The 16,974-nt window shown below is 35.1% G+C and overlaps 4 protein-coding genes across 6 annotated transcripts in view; all 4 read left to right on the forward strand.

Annotated features, from left to right (window-relative positions):
• Positions 1 to 1,505, forward strand: part of LOC115219113 — a 53,996-nt gene extending 52,491 nt beyond the window's left edge. The window contains exon 14 of the mRNA XM_029789188.2: positions 510 to 1,505. Coding sequence (XP_029645048.2) covers positions 510 to 567 — 58 coding nt within the window. The 3' untranslated portion in view covers positions 568 to 1,505. The remainder of the gene's footprint in view (positions 1 to 509) is intronic.
• LOC115219405 (protocadherin-19-like) overlaps positions 1 to 16,974 on the forward strand; it is a 273,644-nt gene that overhangs the window by 24,484 nt on the left and 232,186 nt on the right. The gene's annotated exons all lie outside the window — the stretch shown is intronic.
• LOC118766123 (protocadherin beta-4-like) lies at positions 3,444 to 8,241 on the forward strand. Its single transcript, XM_036509397.1, has 4 exons — positions 3,444 to 4,596; positions 4,720 to 5,786; positions 7,799 to 7,952; positions 8,123 to 8,241. The coding sequence occupies exons 1-4, from the start codon at positions 3,444 to 3,446 to the stop codon at positions 8,239 to 8,241; spliced, it is 2,493 nt and encodes an 830-aa protein (XP_036365290.1).
• On the forward strand, positions 8,663 to 16,908 carry LOC115219114 (protocadherin beta-15-like). The gene is made up of 4 exons (XM_029789189.2): positions 8,663 to 9,239; positions 11,074 to 13,450; positions 15,525 to 15,678; positions 15,847 to 16,908. The coding sequence occupies exons 2-4, from the start codon at positions 11,102 to 11,104 to the stop codon at positions 15,963 to 15,965; spliced, it is 2,622 nt and encodes an 873-aa protein (XP_029645049.1). The 5' UTR covers positions 8,663 to 9,239; positions 11,074 to 11,101; the 3' UTR covers positions 15,966 to 16,908.

Raw genomic sequence — 16,974 nt, forward strand, 5'->3', positions numbered from 1 at the left:
AAAAAATATACATCTTTTAATTGCTTCAAGTAATATACGGATAATTCAATATACTCAAAATACTTAATTACTCAAATTTATTCTATAACATTACAGTATAACTGGTTGCTGTTTTATTTTACAGCAGAAATACAGTCAACCGATTGAGGTGACATCTTATGGAGACAACAGACCATCTTCTAACTATCCCACTGACACATTGACCAGTCGTAAGAGCAGTGGACAGTGCTGGAGTGAGCGGTCAAGCAGACAGTATGAAGAAATACCAGCAATGTCAGGTAGGATAACAATCCATTCTCATTTAATATTACAGTAATTCATTACTAATTATTGTACTAATTATTGTTGTATACTCTGAGATGTAATTACTTCTGTCTGTGTGTCCCTAGAGTATATCTGATGATGGTGATTGTTTCAGACATTGCTACATTAAAACAATGTTTTGCAGGGATCTATGGTAGCCAACAGGATACACCAGTGAACCCCGAAAGGCAACAGTATCAAGACAGATATGTGAAACCTCCAGAGAGACAGTTACCTTCAACACCAGATGTCATTACTAACTGACCACTGGTCATTTAACTAAATATTGACCCTTTACAATAATATTTCAAATAACCACCAACTCCCTTCACTCACACAAACTAATATAAATATAATAACTTCTCTCATTACCTCACAATTACAATATTATATTCCAACCTATGATAGAATATATGGACACTAACAGTGAAGTCAGCAACATTTCAAACCACACACACACACACACACACTTAATGTTTTATATACGCTCCTCTTTTCTCTAATATTCTCAGTTAGGTGATTTTTATATTTCCCAAATATCTCTGGAATTAAATTAGAATACGTTTAAAATATATTTCTTTATTTTTTACAACAGTGTTATTAAAATCTAACACTTAGGAAATTATATTTAAAAATGGTACCAAAATAAACCTGCCTGAAAATTAGAATATCCCTTCTCTATTTGTTCCTGCATCCTCCATTATAGGTTGGGTGTATATTTAGGTCAGACACATCTTAACCAGAACTGTTCTATATTAACATCATTTGTTAGTAATATATTTACCAATATCAGTGATGTTTTGTTAATATGAGATCCGTATGAAACACTGAATATATATATATATATCTATGCCAGTCTCTCTCTCTCTCTCTCTCTCTCTCTCTACATCAGACATGTTGGTGTTATATGGACTTCTTATGGCTGACTGTTAGTGGAGCTGATATTGTTTGTTCTCTTTCTTTCTTTCCCTCTTCTCTTTGAGGGAAACACAGCATCTTGTGTGTGTGAGTCTGGAGCAAGCATCACCCATCCCTCCTCTCTCTCTCTCTCTCTTACACGCATATGCACACACACACACTCACTAAACATCACACATCCACAAAGGAAGACTGAGAGGGAACTGCTGGTTCCCACTGACTCACCACCAACACTATTCCATCAACATGAAGCCATTGTCACACCATAGCAGCAGTGACACAGACAACCATTAACAACAGAACATTGGGACCAAGTCACACTTTATACAACAAAGGATTTTACACACAATGAAGGTAAGTCTATGAATGTTTATTTGGTATTATTAAGATATTTGACTGATGATTGTTGTAGAAACTTTCTTCAGCCATCTTTTACTATAGAATATAACAAATAGAAATTATGTCAGTAGACATTTAAATATGGTCTTTGCCAGTTACACGCTTTCTCTTGATATTTATATGTTCATGATTGATATTTTGCTGTTAGGAAGTGTGAAATAATATTTAATTATGGTTATTTTCCAAGTGAAATATATTTAAATCCAGTCAGTTTGTTGTCTCTTATTTGCAGACATCTTCCTATTATTATCAGTATTGATAATGTATAATATATAACCAGAAGATGTTCTTTATTGTGTGTATTTAAAAAAGAATCTGAGTGTTTCTTGTGAAGGATGTTTTGAGAGAGTCAAGTATCATTATTGTGTTTATATGTAAGAATGGGTTATATTAATATAAAATATTAAAGTGAAACTGGGAGAAGAGTTGACAAGATGGTGGTTTAGTGTCAACATAAATAATCAATATTGTGTTGTGGTATTCTTTAAGTCTTTCTGAATTTAATATAAGATTTTATAGGTTTTAATCTGTTTGTTGTATTCATACTGAAACAGTGTCCAATTTTGGTCTTGTTTAATGAATATCTTTTAATTAAATGCCGTTTATATAGATTTCCAGTATTGAATGAGGAAATTTTTCTGTCATTCAATATTTCTTGGAAAAATGAAAGTAATTTCATTTTAATTTTTTGTAAAATATATTATTTCATTTAAAATGTAATAACTGTATTTTTGTAACTTAATTGCCATTTGTATATGGAAGTGAATATATAATGTTGCTAGCTTTCTGATTCGATATTTTTAATTAGAATTTCCAAAATTGATCCAATGCAACCATGAGAATTGTAGTAGATAAATGAAGAATATTGACCAGTTTTAATTGTAAATTTTTTGTCTTTTCCTTAATTGCCAATTCTCTAAATTAATATGACCTCTTCATTGACAATCCTCTCTACGCTATTTCCCTAGTGATTTTAACTTTTCCCCAAATTATTAGTCATTATTAAATAAGATAAATGTTTAAAGTTATTGTGTGAAATATATATTCACCATTACACACAGACATATTTTTTACTAGAAAGACCTTGTTTAAATACCTTATAGAGAAAAATACACCTTTTGTAGCAATTCCCAAGTTTTCCATTTATTTATGTTGCCTCTCAAATCTGTTTTATATCGTTTTAATGCCAGACTTTGAGGGGGGAAAGTAACTTTGTGTCATCCTTTGAACCATTGGCATGCTTCAATCTTGTTGCTTGATTTGCTGATAATAGCAACTACTTTACCCTCTGTCTAAAGATAGCAATGGATATTATGAAGCTTTGTTAAAGATTTTACATATATAATATCATCACCAACACCATCATCTTCAGTAATGTCTCAGATATTATTATGGTTAATAAAGGCAAAGCAGAAAGAAATAGAAAGACAATAAAAGATGTCTTTTTTGATGTGTGTTAGGGATAAGACGATCAAGAGTTTTTTTCATCCAGTCACATCCTTCCTCGAATGTCAGTCTTTCTTCTGTGTGTGTTCTGGTTTGGGTTTTTATCTGATGGACAGTTCACTTTGTTTTGCTGATTGTTAAACTATACGTCTGATCCAAGTAAAATGAGTTTTTCTCTTCTTGTTGGGATGTAGTGGATTATATTTTTATTGTCTACAACTCAACTCCCAAATTACAATTAAAATTACAACATTATTGTGAATGAAATTCACGAAATAACTATTATAAATCTGTTATTTGTTTCTGTAATGTGACTGACAGTTGTGTACCTTTATATTTTCAGATCAATTGACTGGTATTTAACTCAACAAATGAAGATGGTCTTAATAGCGATATGGATATTACAGTCTCTGCTTCACTGTTCTGTCTCTAAAGACATTGTTTACCATGTGAAAGAAGAGAACAGTCCTGTTATCAACATAGGAGACATTACTGCTGATTCCCAGTTAAAGGACACTGCATTATTATCGTTCAGTCAGTTGCAACAGAAGGGAACACAGCTGTTTAATGTGACCACCACTGGGAAGATATACACCACACAAACACTGGATGCTGAGTCTCTGTGTACTTTTGAGAAAGAATGCTTTCACACAATTAAGGTAGCCGTTCATAAAGCAGGTAAATTTATAAAGATATTGAAAATTAAGGTGATTATAGAAGACATCAATGACCATCAACCAGAGTTTCCTGTGGAAGAAATTCAATTAACATTTGGAGAAGGAGAAAGAAACGGTATGAAAAAGTCCATCCCCAATGCCATTGACAAAGATGTTGGATTACAGAACAGATTAGTGAATTATGAATTGAAGGGAAATAACCAACAGTTTTCTTTGTCCACATTCAAAAGAGCAGACGGAGTATCATTTCTTGAAATTATATTAGAAGGAAAGTTAGACAGAGAGACGAAAGACAGCTATAATATAGAAGTGATTGCTAAGGATGGAGGAACTCCACCCAAACAGGGTGTCTTAAATGTGCACATAACTGTGAAAGATGAAAATGATAACAGACCAATTTTCTCTGAGAAAACATACAATGTCTCTATACAAAATAACCATCAAAGAAATATACCAGTTGTTGTAATGATGGCAAAAGATTCTGACATTGGAGAAAATGGTAAAGTTTCATATTATATCAGCCCAACAACATCAACAGAATCAAAAGATAATTTTATTATAAATGAGAAAACTGGAGAAATATTCTTAAACAAAGAATCACAATTTGACAAAATGAAATCATTTAAATTATACATTGAAGCCAGAGATGGTGGTAACTCCCCTCTCAGTTCCATAGCAACGGTTATGGTAAATGTCATAAATGAACACAACAATCCCCCAAATATTGATGTGAACTTTATTTCTACACAGAATCACAACACAGCTACCATTCTGGAAGACATCAAAGTTGGTAGTTTCATTGCTTATGTGATGGTCACTGACAATGATGTTGGACACAATGGACAGGTGAACTGTCATATCAAAGATGACACATTCAAACTACAGTCAATGGGATCAAAGGAATATAAAATAGTTCTAAAGAAAGCAGTGGACAGAGAGACACAGGAACATTATCACTTTACTGTGTCGTGTGAAGATAAAGGATTACCTGCTCTGAAAACTGATAAAGATCTGTCAATCCAAGTGTTGGATGTGAATGATGTAGAACCACACTTTACGAAAGACACATTCAAGTTCCTTACCTATGAGAATGACAAAGCTAATTTCCCTATTGGCTTTATCAATGCTACAGACCCAGATATTGGTAAGGGAGGTGAATTGTCTTATTCTCTGAGAAATAAACAGCAATATCGTCTGCCATTCCAGATTATCAACTCTGGCTTTATTTCAACAAACCAGTCTTTAGACAGAGAACACAGAGATTTCTATGAGTTTGAGGTTTTTGTGAAAGACAATGGAAGCCCATCTCTGAATAACACAGTGAATGTTGAAGTGGAAGTATTGGATAGAAATGATAATGCTCCATATTTTACATTTCCTAGTGTTGACCCTTTCACTCTTAATGTCCACTATCATCCGCAAAGTAAGAACGACATCACAGTTCTGAAAGCATCTGATATAGACAGTCACATGAATGCTTTTCTCAGGTACGAAATCGTTTCAGGTAACGAGAGACAGTTATTCAAACTCGACTCATTCACCGGTGTGTTGTCTTACTCTCGCACAGTTTACCAAAATGATGCCGGATCATATGAGCTTGAGTTTGTTGTGAAAGACAGTGGCACTCCAGTTCTGTCAGCAACAACTAGTGTGTCTTTGACACTGACTGTTAGTAACAAGACGTCACCAATGTTCACAGCTGTGCACCTACCAAGTGATAACACAATAGATGCGACATTGTTGATTATCATTGTAGTAGCAGCTGTGATAGTATCTATAGCTATTGTGGTTTCTATAACCCTGTGTATTGTGAGATGTAACAATGTGAGAAATAGCTCATCTGAAAGAACAGCAGAAGAGAAACAGGCATACCAATGTCGCAATGAGATGAGACAGTTGATCTATCAAGGTAACAACAGTGTACCTGTGATGTCCGGTAATCGAGGAGAGATGACAGACAGATATGGTCATTCGAGGAGCCATTACTATCCAGATGACTGGAAGATGTCTACAATGAACAGAACACTTCAGAAATCTACACGGGTAAGTATTATTTGGAATATACATATTGTAAGTTTGTCTTCGTGTTGTAATAATTTCACTGCTGTAAATATTACTTGGTGACATATATCTGATAAATTTTCCTCTCAGAATTGTGTATCGTGTGTTTCGTATGTGATTTACTTGAAGACACTTTGTATAACCCAACACCATAGGCAGTAAATTGGTCAGAATGTGGCCATAGATATATAGCTTGGCAGTAGATTGGTGCAGTGGGGAATATGTATCTCTTAAATGACTTGTGTTAATTAGTTACACCTTTTTATGCTAAAAGATGACTTTCTTTATTCGTTCCTGACTTCCGTGCAAGTGGCATGTAGGAGGCACCATTCGAGCGGGATCATTACCAGCATCGCCTTACTGGCACCTGTGCCCTTAGTATATGTAAAAAATTCAAGCGAGCTTGTTGCCAGTACCGCCTGACTGGCTCCCATGCCGGTGGCACATAAAGGCACCCACTACACTCTTGGAGTGGTTGGCATTAGGAAGGGCATCCAAGTGTAGGAATTCTCCCAGATCAAGACTGGAGCCGGTGCAGCCACCTGGTTTGCCAGCCCACAGTCAAACCACCCATGCTGGCAAGGAAAGCGGATGTTAAACAATGATGATGATGATGATGATATAAGCATCCTAGAATTGCCAGAATCAGTAGATGAAATGCCCTGTTGTATTTATTCTGACTTCTTACCTTTTTATCCTTTGAATCCACCTACATTTTTGGTGACCACTGCAGTGTGGGACCAGAACCACTTGTCTGCCTTCACTAAATTATCGTTATTCGCTTCAAGCAATATATGGGCAGTCATAAACGTTTGTGCATTTATATTTGGTATTGTGGAGATGTTGATTAGTCTATCTTTCAACAATACACCAAACTTATCATATAATAATAATAATGAAATTATTGTATGCAGAGCTGAGGTGCACCACAACATGTCAAAAGTGCATATAAAACACTTAACCCATGGAATTTAAACCTGTCAGTCTGGAGGCCACATGTTTGTTATTACATAATTATAAAGGGTAGTATGTAGGCCACATGTTTGTTATTACGTAATTAGAAAGAGTGTATGACATCCATTCGTGGGTTACATGGTCTTTGCGAGAAGGTGTTGAGACGAGCTGAAACACCTTCGATCTTCCACTGCATACTTCATTCATCCAGAACTTAACAACTATCTCCAGCACTTCAAACCACATCAATTCTAAGACTCTGTGGAAATATGTGAGGTGCTATGACATTATCTTCATTACTAACCAGCCTTAAAACTCACAATTGCTGGAAACGGAATGTGCATTGCTCTTGCAACATCAGAAAGTAACAACATAGTCATCTGCCATTTCTCCTGTGAGACTTCTGACTTGGTGAAAGTTTTTTGCATCAGAGAGGAACCAAAGTACACTGTATTTGTGAGGATTTTTAACCTCGTTAAATAACCTCTTGGCACAGGTCAAATGATTTTCTTGGTTCTTTGGAGACAAGAATTAGCCTCTCCTCAGTACATAGGACAGGTGTCAAATGTGCTTGTGCACCTCAGTTCTGAGAGTCCATTCCAATGCTTGAATTTCCTTTACCATGGCCTCCTTTACTGGTTTTCTGGGATCATAATCAATAATGTTCTGAATCCATTGGATGAACTGCAGTGTCTTTCTAAAGTCTAAACATTTAGAAGAATTTAGTTCTCTTTAATACACTTCAAAAATTCTTGCTAGAGGCTTCCAATTCTACACAAACTTTGAGTACAAAAGATCTTGCAGCATTTTACAAAGTTGGTAATATCTAAATTGCTGTGTTCCTCACTTATGTCAACAATAACTGCCTGTCTTTTTTTTTCATTTCTTTAGCATTTTATCTGACATAGTGTATCTGAAAAAATATACATCTTTTAATTGCTTCAAGTAATATACGGATAATTCAATATACTCAAAATACTTAATTACTCAAATTTATTCTATAACATTACAGTATAACTGGTTGCTGTTTTATTTTACAGCAGAAATACAGTCAACCGATTGAGGTGACATCTTATGGAGACAACAGACCATCTTCTAACTATCCCACTGACACATTGACCAGTCGTAAGAGCAGTGGACAGTGCTGGAGTGAGCGGTCAAGCAGACAGTATGAAGAAATACCAGCAATGTCAGGTAGGATAACAATCCATTCTCATTTAATATTACAGTAATTCATTACTAATTATTGTACTAATTATTGTTGTATACTCTGAGATGTAATTAGTTCTGTCTGTGTGTCCGTAGAGTATTTCTGATGATGGTGATTGTTTCAGACATTGCTACATTAAAACAATGTTTTGCAGGGATCTATGGTAGCCAACAGGATACACCAGTGAACCCCGAAAGGCAACAGTATCAAGACAGATATGTGAAACCTCCAGAGAGACAGTTACCTTCAACACCAGATGTCATTACTAACTGACCACTGGTCATTTAACTAAATATTGACCCTTTACAATAATATTTCAAATAACCACCAACTCCCTTCACTCACACAAACTAATATAAATATAATAACTTCTCTCATTACCTCACAATTACAATATTATATTCCAACCTATGATAGAATATATGGACACTAACAGTGAAGTCAGCAACATTTCAAACCACACACTTAATGTTTTATATACGCTCCTCTTTTCTCTAATGTTCTCAGTTAGGTGATTTTTATATTTCCTAAATATCTCTGGAATTAAATTAGAATACGTTTAAAATATATTTCTTTATTTTTTACAGCAGTGTTATTAAAATCTAAGTCTTAGGAAATTATATTTAAAAATGATACCAAAATAAACCTGCCTGAAAATTAGAATATCCCTTCTCTATTTGTTCCTGCATCCTCCATTATAGGTTGGTTGTATATTTAGGTCAGACACATCTTAACCAGAACTGTTCTATATTAACATCATTTGTTAGTAATATATTTACCAATATCAGTGATGTTTTGTTAATATGAGATCCGTATGAAACACTGAATATATATATATATCTATGCCAGTCTCTCTCTCTCTCTCTCTCTCTCTCTCTACATCAGACATGTTGGTGTTATATGGACTTCTTATGGCTGACTGTTAGTGGAGCTGATATTGTTTGTTCTCTTTCTTTCTTTCCCTCTTCTCTTTGAGGGAAACACAGCATCTTGTGTGTGTGAGGCTGGAGCAAGCATCACCCATCCCTCCTCTCTCTCTCTCTCTCTCTCTCTTACACGCATATGCACACACACACACTCACTAAACATCACACATCCACAAAGGAAGACTGAGAGGGAACTGCTGGTTCCCACTGACTCACCACCAACACTATTCCATCAACATGAAGCCATTGTCACACCATAGCAGCAGTGACACAGACAACCATTAACAACAGAACATTGGGACCAAGTCACAGTTTATACAACAAAGGATTTTACACACAATGAAGGTAAGTCTATGAATGTTTATTTGGTATTATTAAGATATTTGACTGATGATTGTTGTAGAAACTTTCTTCAGCCATCTTTTACTATAGAATATAACAAATAGAAATTATGTCAGTAGACATTTAAATATGGTCTTTGCCAGTTACACGCTTTCTCTTGATATTTATATGTTCATGATTGATATTTTGCTGTTAGGAAGTGTGAAATAATATTTAATTATGGTTATTTTCCAAGTGAAATATATTTAAATCCAGTCAGTTTGTTGTCTCTTATTTGCAGACATCTTCCTATTATTATCAGTATTGATAATGTATAATATATAACCAGAAGATGTTCTTTATTGTGTGTATTTAAAAAAAGAATCTGAGTGTTTCTTGTGAAGGATGTTTTGAGAGAGTCAAGTATCATTATTGTGTTTATATGTAAGAATGGGTTATATTAATATAAAATATTAAAGTGAAACTGGGAGAAGAGTTGACAAGATGGTGGTTTAGTGTCAACATAAATAATCAATATTGTGTTGTGGTATTCTTTAAGTCTTTCTGAATTTAATATAAGATTTTATAGGTTTTAATCTGTTTGTTGTATTCATACTGAAACAGTGTCCAATTTTGGTCTTGTTTAATGAATATCTTTTAATTAAATGCCGTTTATATAGATTTCCAGTATTGAATGAGGAAATTTTTCTGTCATTCAATATTTCTTGGAAAAATGAAAGTAATTTCATTTTAATTTTTTGTAAAATATATTATTTCATTTAAAATGTAATAACTGTATTTTTGTAACTTAATTACTATTTGTATATGGAAGAGAATATATAATGTTGCTAGCTTTCTGTTTCAATATTTTTAATTAGAATTTCCAAAATTGATCCAATGCAACCATGAGAATCGTAGTAGATAAATGAATATTGACCAGTTTTAATTGTAAATTTTTTGTCTTTTCCTTAATTGCCAATTCTCTAAATTAATATGACCTCTTCATTGACAATCCTCTCTACCCTATTTCCCTAGTGATTTTAACTTTTCCCAAAATTATTAGTCATTATTAAATAAGGTAAATGTTTAAAGTTATTGTGTGAAATATATATTCACCATTACACACAGACATATTTTTTACTAGAAAGACCTTGTTTAAATACTTTATAGAGAGAAATACACCTTTTATAGCAATTCCCAAGTTTTTTCCATTTATTTATGCTGTCTCTCAAATCTGTTTTATATCGTTTTAATGCCAGACTTTGAGGGGGGAACGTAACTCTGTGTCATCCTTTGAACCATTGGCATGCTTCAATCTTGTTGCTTGAACTGCTGATAATAGCAACTACCTTACCCTCTGTCTAAAGATAGCAATGGATATTATGAAGCTTTGTTAAAGATTTTACAAATATAATATCATCACCAACACCATCATCTTCAGTAAAATCTCAGATATTATTGTGGTTAATAAAGGCAAAGCAGGAAGAAATAGAAAGACAATAAAAGATGTCTTTTTTGATGTGTGTTAGGGATAAGACGATCAAGAGTTTTTTTCATCCAGTCACATCCTTCCTCGAATGTCAGTCTTTCTTCTGTGTGTGTTCTGGTTTGGGTTTTTATCTGATGGACAGTTCACTTTGTTTTGCTGATTGTTAAACTATACGTCTGATCCAAGTAAAATGAGTTTTTCTCTTCTTGTTGGGATGTAGTGGATTATATTTTTATTGTCTACAACTCAACTCCCAAATTACAATTAAAATTACAACATTATTGTGAATGAAATTCACGAAATAACTATTATAAATCTGTTATTTGTTTCTGTAATGTGACTGACAGTTGTGTACCTTTATATTTTCAGATCAATTGACTGGTATTTAACTCAACAAATGAAGATGGTCTTAATAGCGATATGGATATTACAGTCTCTGCTTCACTGTTCTGTCTCTAAAGACATTGTTTACCATGTGAAAGAAGAGAACAGTCCTGTTATCAACATAGGAGACATTACTGCTGATTCCCAGTTAAAGGACACTGCATTATTATCGTTCAGTCAGTTGCAACAGAAGGGAACACAGCTGTTTAATGTGACCACCACTGGGAAGATATACACCACACAAACACTGGATGCTGAGTCTCTGTGTACTTTTGAGAAAGAATGCTTTCACACAATTAAGGTAGCCGTTCATAAAGCAGGTAAATTTATAAAGATATTGAAAATTAAGGTGATTATAGAAGACATCAATGACCATCAACCAGAGTTTCCTGTGGAAGAAATTCAATTAACATTTGGAGAAGGAGATGGAATAGGTATGAAAAAGTCCATCCCCAATGCCATTGACAAAGATGTTGGATTACAGAACAGATTAGTGAATTACGAATTAAAGGGAAATAATCAACAGTTTTCTTTGTCCACATTCAAAAGAGCAGACGGAGTATCTTTTCTTGAAATTATATTACAAGGGAAGTTAGACAGAGAGACGAAAGACAGCTATAATATAGAAGTGATTGCTAAGGATGGAGGAACTCCACCCAAACAGGGTGTCTTAAATGTGCACATAACTGTGAAAGATGAAAATGATAACAGACCAATTTTCTCTGAGAAAACATACAATGTCTCTATACAAAATAACCATCAAAGAAATATACCAGTTGTTGTAATGATGGCAGAAGACTCTGATATTGAAGAAAATGGTAAAGTTTCATATTATATCAGCCCAACAACGTCAACAGAATCAAAAGATAATTTTATTATAAATGAGAAAACTGGAGAAATATTCTTAAACAAAGAATCACAATTTGACAAAATGAAATCATTTAAATTATATATTGAAGCCAGAGATGGGGGCAACCCTCCTCTCAGTTCCATAGCAACGGTTATGGTAAATGTTATCAGCCAACACAACAATGCTCCAAATATTGATGTGAACTTTATTTCTACACAGAATCACAACACAGCTACCATTCTGGAAGACATCAAAGTTGGTAGTTTCATTGCTTATGTGATGGTCACTGACAATGATGTTGGACACAATGGAGAGGTGAACTGTCATATCAAAGACGACACATTCAAACTACAGTCAATGGGATCGAAGGAATATAAAATCGTTCTAAAGAAAGCAGTAGACAGAGAGACACAGGAACATTATCACTTTACTGTGTCGTGTGAAGATAAAGGATTACCTGCTCTGAAAACTGATAAAGATCTGTCAATCCAAGTGTTGGATGTGAATGATGTAGAACCACACTTTACGAAAGACACATTCAAGTTCCTTACCTATGAGAATGACAAAGCTAATTTCCCTATTGGCTTTATCAATGCTACAGACCCAGATATTGGTAAGGGAGGTGAATTGTCTTATTCTCTGAGAAATAAACAGCAATATCGTCTGCCATTCCAGATTATCAACTCTGGCTTTATTTCAACAAACCAGTCTTTAGACAGAGAACACAGAGATTTCTATGAGTTTGAGGTTTTTGTGAAAGACAATGGAAGCCCATCTCTGAATAACACAGTGAATGTTGAAGTGGAAGTATTGGATAGAAATGATAATGCTCCATATTTTACATTTCCTAGTGTTGACCCTTTCACTCTTAATGTCCACTATCATCCGCAAAGTAAGAACGACATCACAGTTCTGAAAGCATCTGATATAGACAGTCACATGAATGCTTTTCTCAGGTACGAAATCGTTTCAGGTAACGAGAGACAGTTATTTAAACTGGACTCGTTCACTGGTGTGTTATCTTACTCTCGCACAGTTTACCAAAATGATGCCGGATCATATGAGCTTGAGTTTGTTGTGAAAGACAGTGGTACTCCAGTTCTGTCAGCAACAACTAGTGTGTCTTTGACACTGACTGTTAGTAACAAGACGTCACCAATGTTCACAGCTGTGCACCTACCAAGTGATAACACCATAGATGCGACATTGTTGATTATCATTGTAGTAGCAGCTGTGATAGTATCTATAGCTATTGTGGTTTCTATAACCCTGTGTATTGTGAGATGTAACAATGTGAGAAATAGCTCATCTGAAAGAACAGCAGAAGAGAAACAGGCATACCAATGTCGCAATGAGATGAGACAGTTGATCTATCAAGGTAACAACAGTGTACCTGTGATGTCAGGTAATCGAGGAGAGATGTCAGACAGATATGGTCATTCGAGGAGCCATTACTATCCTGAAGACTGGAAGACATCGACAATGAACAGGACACTTCAGAAATCTACACGGGTAAGTATTATTTGGAATATATATATTGTAAGTTTGTCTTCGTGTTGTAATAATTTGACTGCTATAAATATTACTTGGTGACATATATCTGATAAAAATTTCCTTTCAGAATTGTGTATCATGTGATTTACTTGAAGACACTTTGTATAACCCAACACCATAGGCAGTAAATTGGTCAGAATGTGGCCACAGATATAGCTAGGCGGTAGATTGGTGCAGTGGGGAATATGTATCTCTTAAATGGCTTGTGTCAATTACTTTCACCTTTTTATGTTAAAGCATAACTTTCTTTATTTGTTAGTGGATGACATAAGCATCCTAGAATTGCCAGAATCAGTAGATGAAATACCTTGTTGTATTTATTCTGACTTCTTACCTTTTTATTACCTTTTTCTCTTGAAAAACGCCGCCGCCGTGGTGATCTCATTCTCGCTCACAACATCATAAGCGGAAAGTGTAACCTCTTGAAAGAGCTGTTCTTCACTCCTGCTCCAGAGCATCGGCTGCGGGGTCATTCCGAAAAGCTCTATCTGCGACGATTTCATCTCAATCGAAGGAGAGGAGCTTTCTCCGTCCGGGTTGCGGATCCGTGGAACAAGCTGCCAGACGAGATGGTGAAGATGCCGACGAACGCTTTGTTCAAAGCCTCCCTTGACCTCAAGTGGCCTGAACTCTTTACATGAACACCACCCTGTACTTAACTCCATGTCCCCCTACATGGCCTTGCTATTTGCTTTTGAGCCAAATTAACTAACTAACTAACTAACTATCCTTTGAATCCACCTACATTTTTGGTGACCACTGCAGTGTGGGACCAGAACCATTTACGTGCCTTCACTAAATTATCGTTATTCGCTTCAAGCAATATATGGGCAGTCATAAACGTTTGTGCATTTATATTTGGTATTGTGGAGATGTTGATTAGTCTATCTTTCAACAATACACCAAACTTATCATATAATAATAATAATGAAATTATTGTATGCAGTGCTGAGGTGCACCACAACATGTCAAAAGTGCATATAAAACACTTAACCCATGGAATTTAAACCTGTCAGTCTGGAGGCCACATGTTTGTTATTACATAATTATAAAGGGTGTATGTAGGCCACATGTTTGTTATTACGTAATTAGAAAGAGTGTATGACATCCATTCGTGGGTTACATGGTCTTTGCGAGAAGGTGTTGAGACGAGCTGAAACACACTTTCGTTCTTCCACTGCATACTTCATTCATCCAGAACTTAATAACTATCTCCAGCACTTCAAACCACATCAATTCTAAGACTCTGTGGAAATATGTGAGGTGCTATGACATTATCTTCATTACTAACCAGCCTTAAAACTCACAATTGCTGGAAACGGAATGTGCATTGCTCTTGCAACATCAGAAAGTAACAACATAGTCATCTGCCTTTTCTCCTGTGAGACTTCTGACTTGGTGAAAGTTTTTTGCATCAGAGAGGAACCAAAGTACAATGTATTTGTGAGGGTTTTTAACCTCGTTAAATAACCTCTTGGCACAGGTCAAATGATTTTCTTGGTTCTTTGGAGACAGGAATTAGCCTCTCCTCAGTACATAGGACAGGTGTCAAATGTGCTTGTGCACCTCAGTTCTGAGAGTCCATTCCAATGCTTGAATTTCCTTTACCATGGCCTCCTTTACTGGTTTTCTGGGATCATAATCAATAATGTTCTGAATCCATTGGATGAACTGCAGTGTCTTTCTAAAGTCTAAACATTTAGAAGAATTTAGTTCTCTTTAATACACTTCAAAAATTCTTGCTAGAGGCTTCCAATTTTACCCAAACTTTGAGTACGAAAGATCTTGCAGCATTTTACAAAGTTGGTAATATCTAAATCGCTGTGTTCCTCACTTATGTCAACAATAACTGCCTGATTTTTTTTATTTCATTTCTTTAGCATTTTATCTGACATAGTGTATCTGAAAAAATATACATCTTTTAATTGCTTCAAGTAATATACGGATAATTCAATATACTCAAAATACTTAATTACTCAAATTTATTCTATAACAACATTACAGTATAACTGGTTGCTGTTTTATTTTACAGCAGAAATACAGTCAACCGATTGAGGTGACATCTTATGGAGACAACAGACCATCTTCTAACTATCCCACTGACACATTGACCAGTCGTAAGAGCAGTGGACAGTGCTGGAGTGAGCGGTCAAGTAGACAGTATGAAGAAATACCAGCAATGTCAGGTAGGACAATAATCCATTCTCATTTAATATTACACTAATTCATTACTAATTATTGTACTAATTATTGTTGTAGACTGAGATGTAATTAGTTCTGTCTGTGTGTCCCTAGAGTATTTCTGATGATGGTGATTTTTTCAGACATTGCTACATTAAAACAATCTTTTGCAGGGATCTATGGTAGCCAACAGGATACACCAGTGAACCCCGAAAGACAACAGTATCAAGACAGATATGTGAAACCGCCAGAGAGACAGTTACCTTCAACACCAGATGTCATTACTAACTGACCACTGGTCATTTACTAAATATTAACCCTTTACAATAGTATTTTAAATAACCACCAACCCCACTCACTCACTCAAACTAGCATAAATATAATAACTTCTCTCATTACCTCACAATTACAATATTATATTCCAACCTATGATAGAATATATGGACACTAACAGTGAAGTCAGCAACATTTCAAACCACACACACACACACACACACTTAATGTTTTATATACGCTCCTCTTTTCTCTAATATTCTCAGTTAGGTGATTTTTATATTTCTCAAATATCTCTAAAATTAAATTAGAATATATCTAAAATATATTTCTCTATTTTTTACAACAGTGTTATTAAAATCTAAGACTGAGGAAATTATATTTAAAAATGATACCAAAATAAACCTGCCTGAAAATTAGAATATCCCTTCTCTATTTGTTCCTGCATCCTCCATTATAGGTTGGGTGTATATTTAGGTCAGACACATCTTAACCAGAACTGTTCTATATTAACATCATTTGTTAGTAATATATTTACCAATATCAGTGATGTTTTGTTAATATGAGATCCGTATGAAACACTGAATATATATATATATCTATGCCAGTCTCTCTCTCTCTCTCTCTCTCTCTCTCTCTCTCTCTACATCAGACATGTTGGTGTTATATGGACTTCTTATGGCTGACTGTTAGTGGAGCTGATATTGTTTGTTCTCTTTCTTTCTTTCCCTCTTCTCTTTGAGGGAAACACAGCATCTTGTGTGTGTGAGGCTGGAGCAAGCATCACCCATCCCTCCTCTCTCTCTCTCTCTCTTACACGCATATGCACACACACACACTCACTAAACATCACACATCCACAAAGGAAGACTGAGAGGGAACTGCTGGTTCCCACTGACTCACCACCAACACTATTCCATCAACATGAAGCCATTGTCACACCATAGCAGCAGTGACACAGACAACCATTAACAACAGAACATTGGGACCAAGTCACAGTTTATACAACAAAGGATTTTACACACAAT

The sequence above is a fragment of the Octopus sinensis genome, linkage group LG14, assembly GCF_006345805.1.
Source record: "Octopus sinensis linkage group LG14, ASM634580v1, whole genome shotgun sequence".
NCBI classification, from domain to species: Eukaryota; Metazoa; Mollusca; class Cephalopoda; order Octopoda; family Octopodidae; genus Octopus; species Octopus sinensis.

Bases quoted from the DNA above. Each gene is read 5' to 3' on its own strand.
- LOC118766123 (XM_036509397.1), top strand. From the start codon at position 3,444: ATGGTCTTAATAGCGATATGGATATTACAGTCTCTGCTTCACTGTTCT. The intron at 4,597-4,719 runs GTCATATCAAAG...TGTCGTGTGAAG, and splicing joins ACACAATGGACAGGTGAACT to ATAAAGGATTACCTGCTCTG. The intron at 7,953-8,122 runs GTAGGATAACAA...AATGTTTTGCAG, and splicing joins AGAAATACCAGCAATGTCAG to GGATCTATGGTAGCCAACAG.
- LOC115219114 (XM_029789189.2), top strand. From the start codon at position 11,102: ATGAAGATGGTCTTAATAGCGATATGGATATTACAGTCTCTGCTTCAC. The intron at 13,451-15,524 runs GTAAGTATTATT...TTTATTTTACAG, and splicing joins CACTTCAGAAATCTACACGG to CAGAAATACAGTCAACCGAT. The intron at 15,679-15,846 runs GTAGGACAATAA...AATCTTTTGCAG, and splicing joins AGAAATACCAGCAATGTCAG to GGATCTATGGTAGCCAACAG.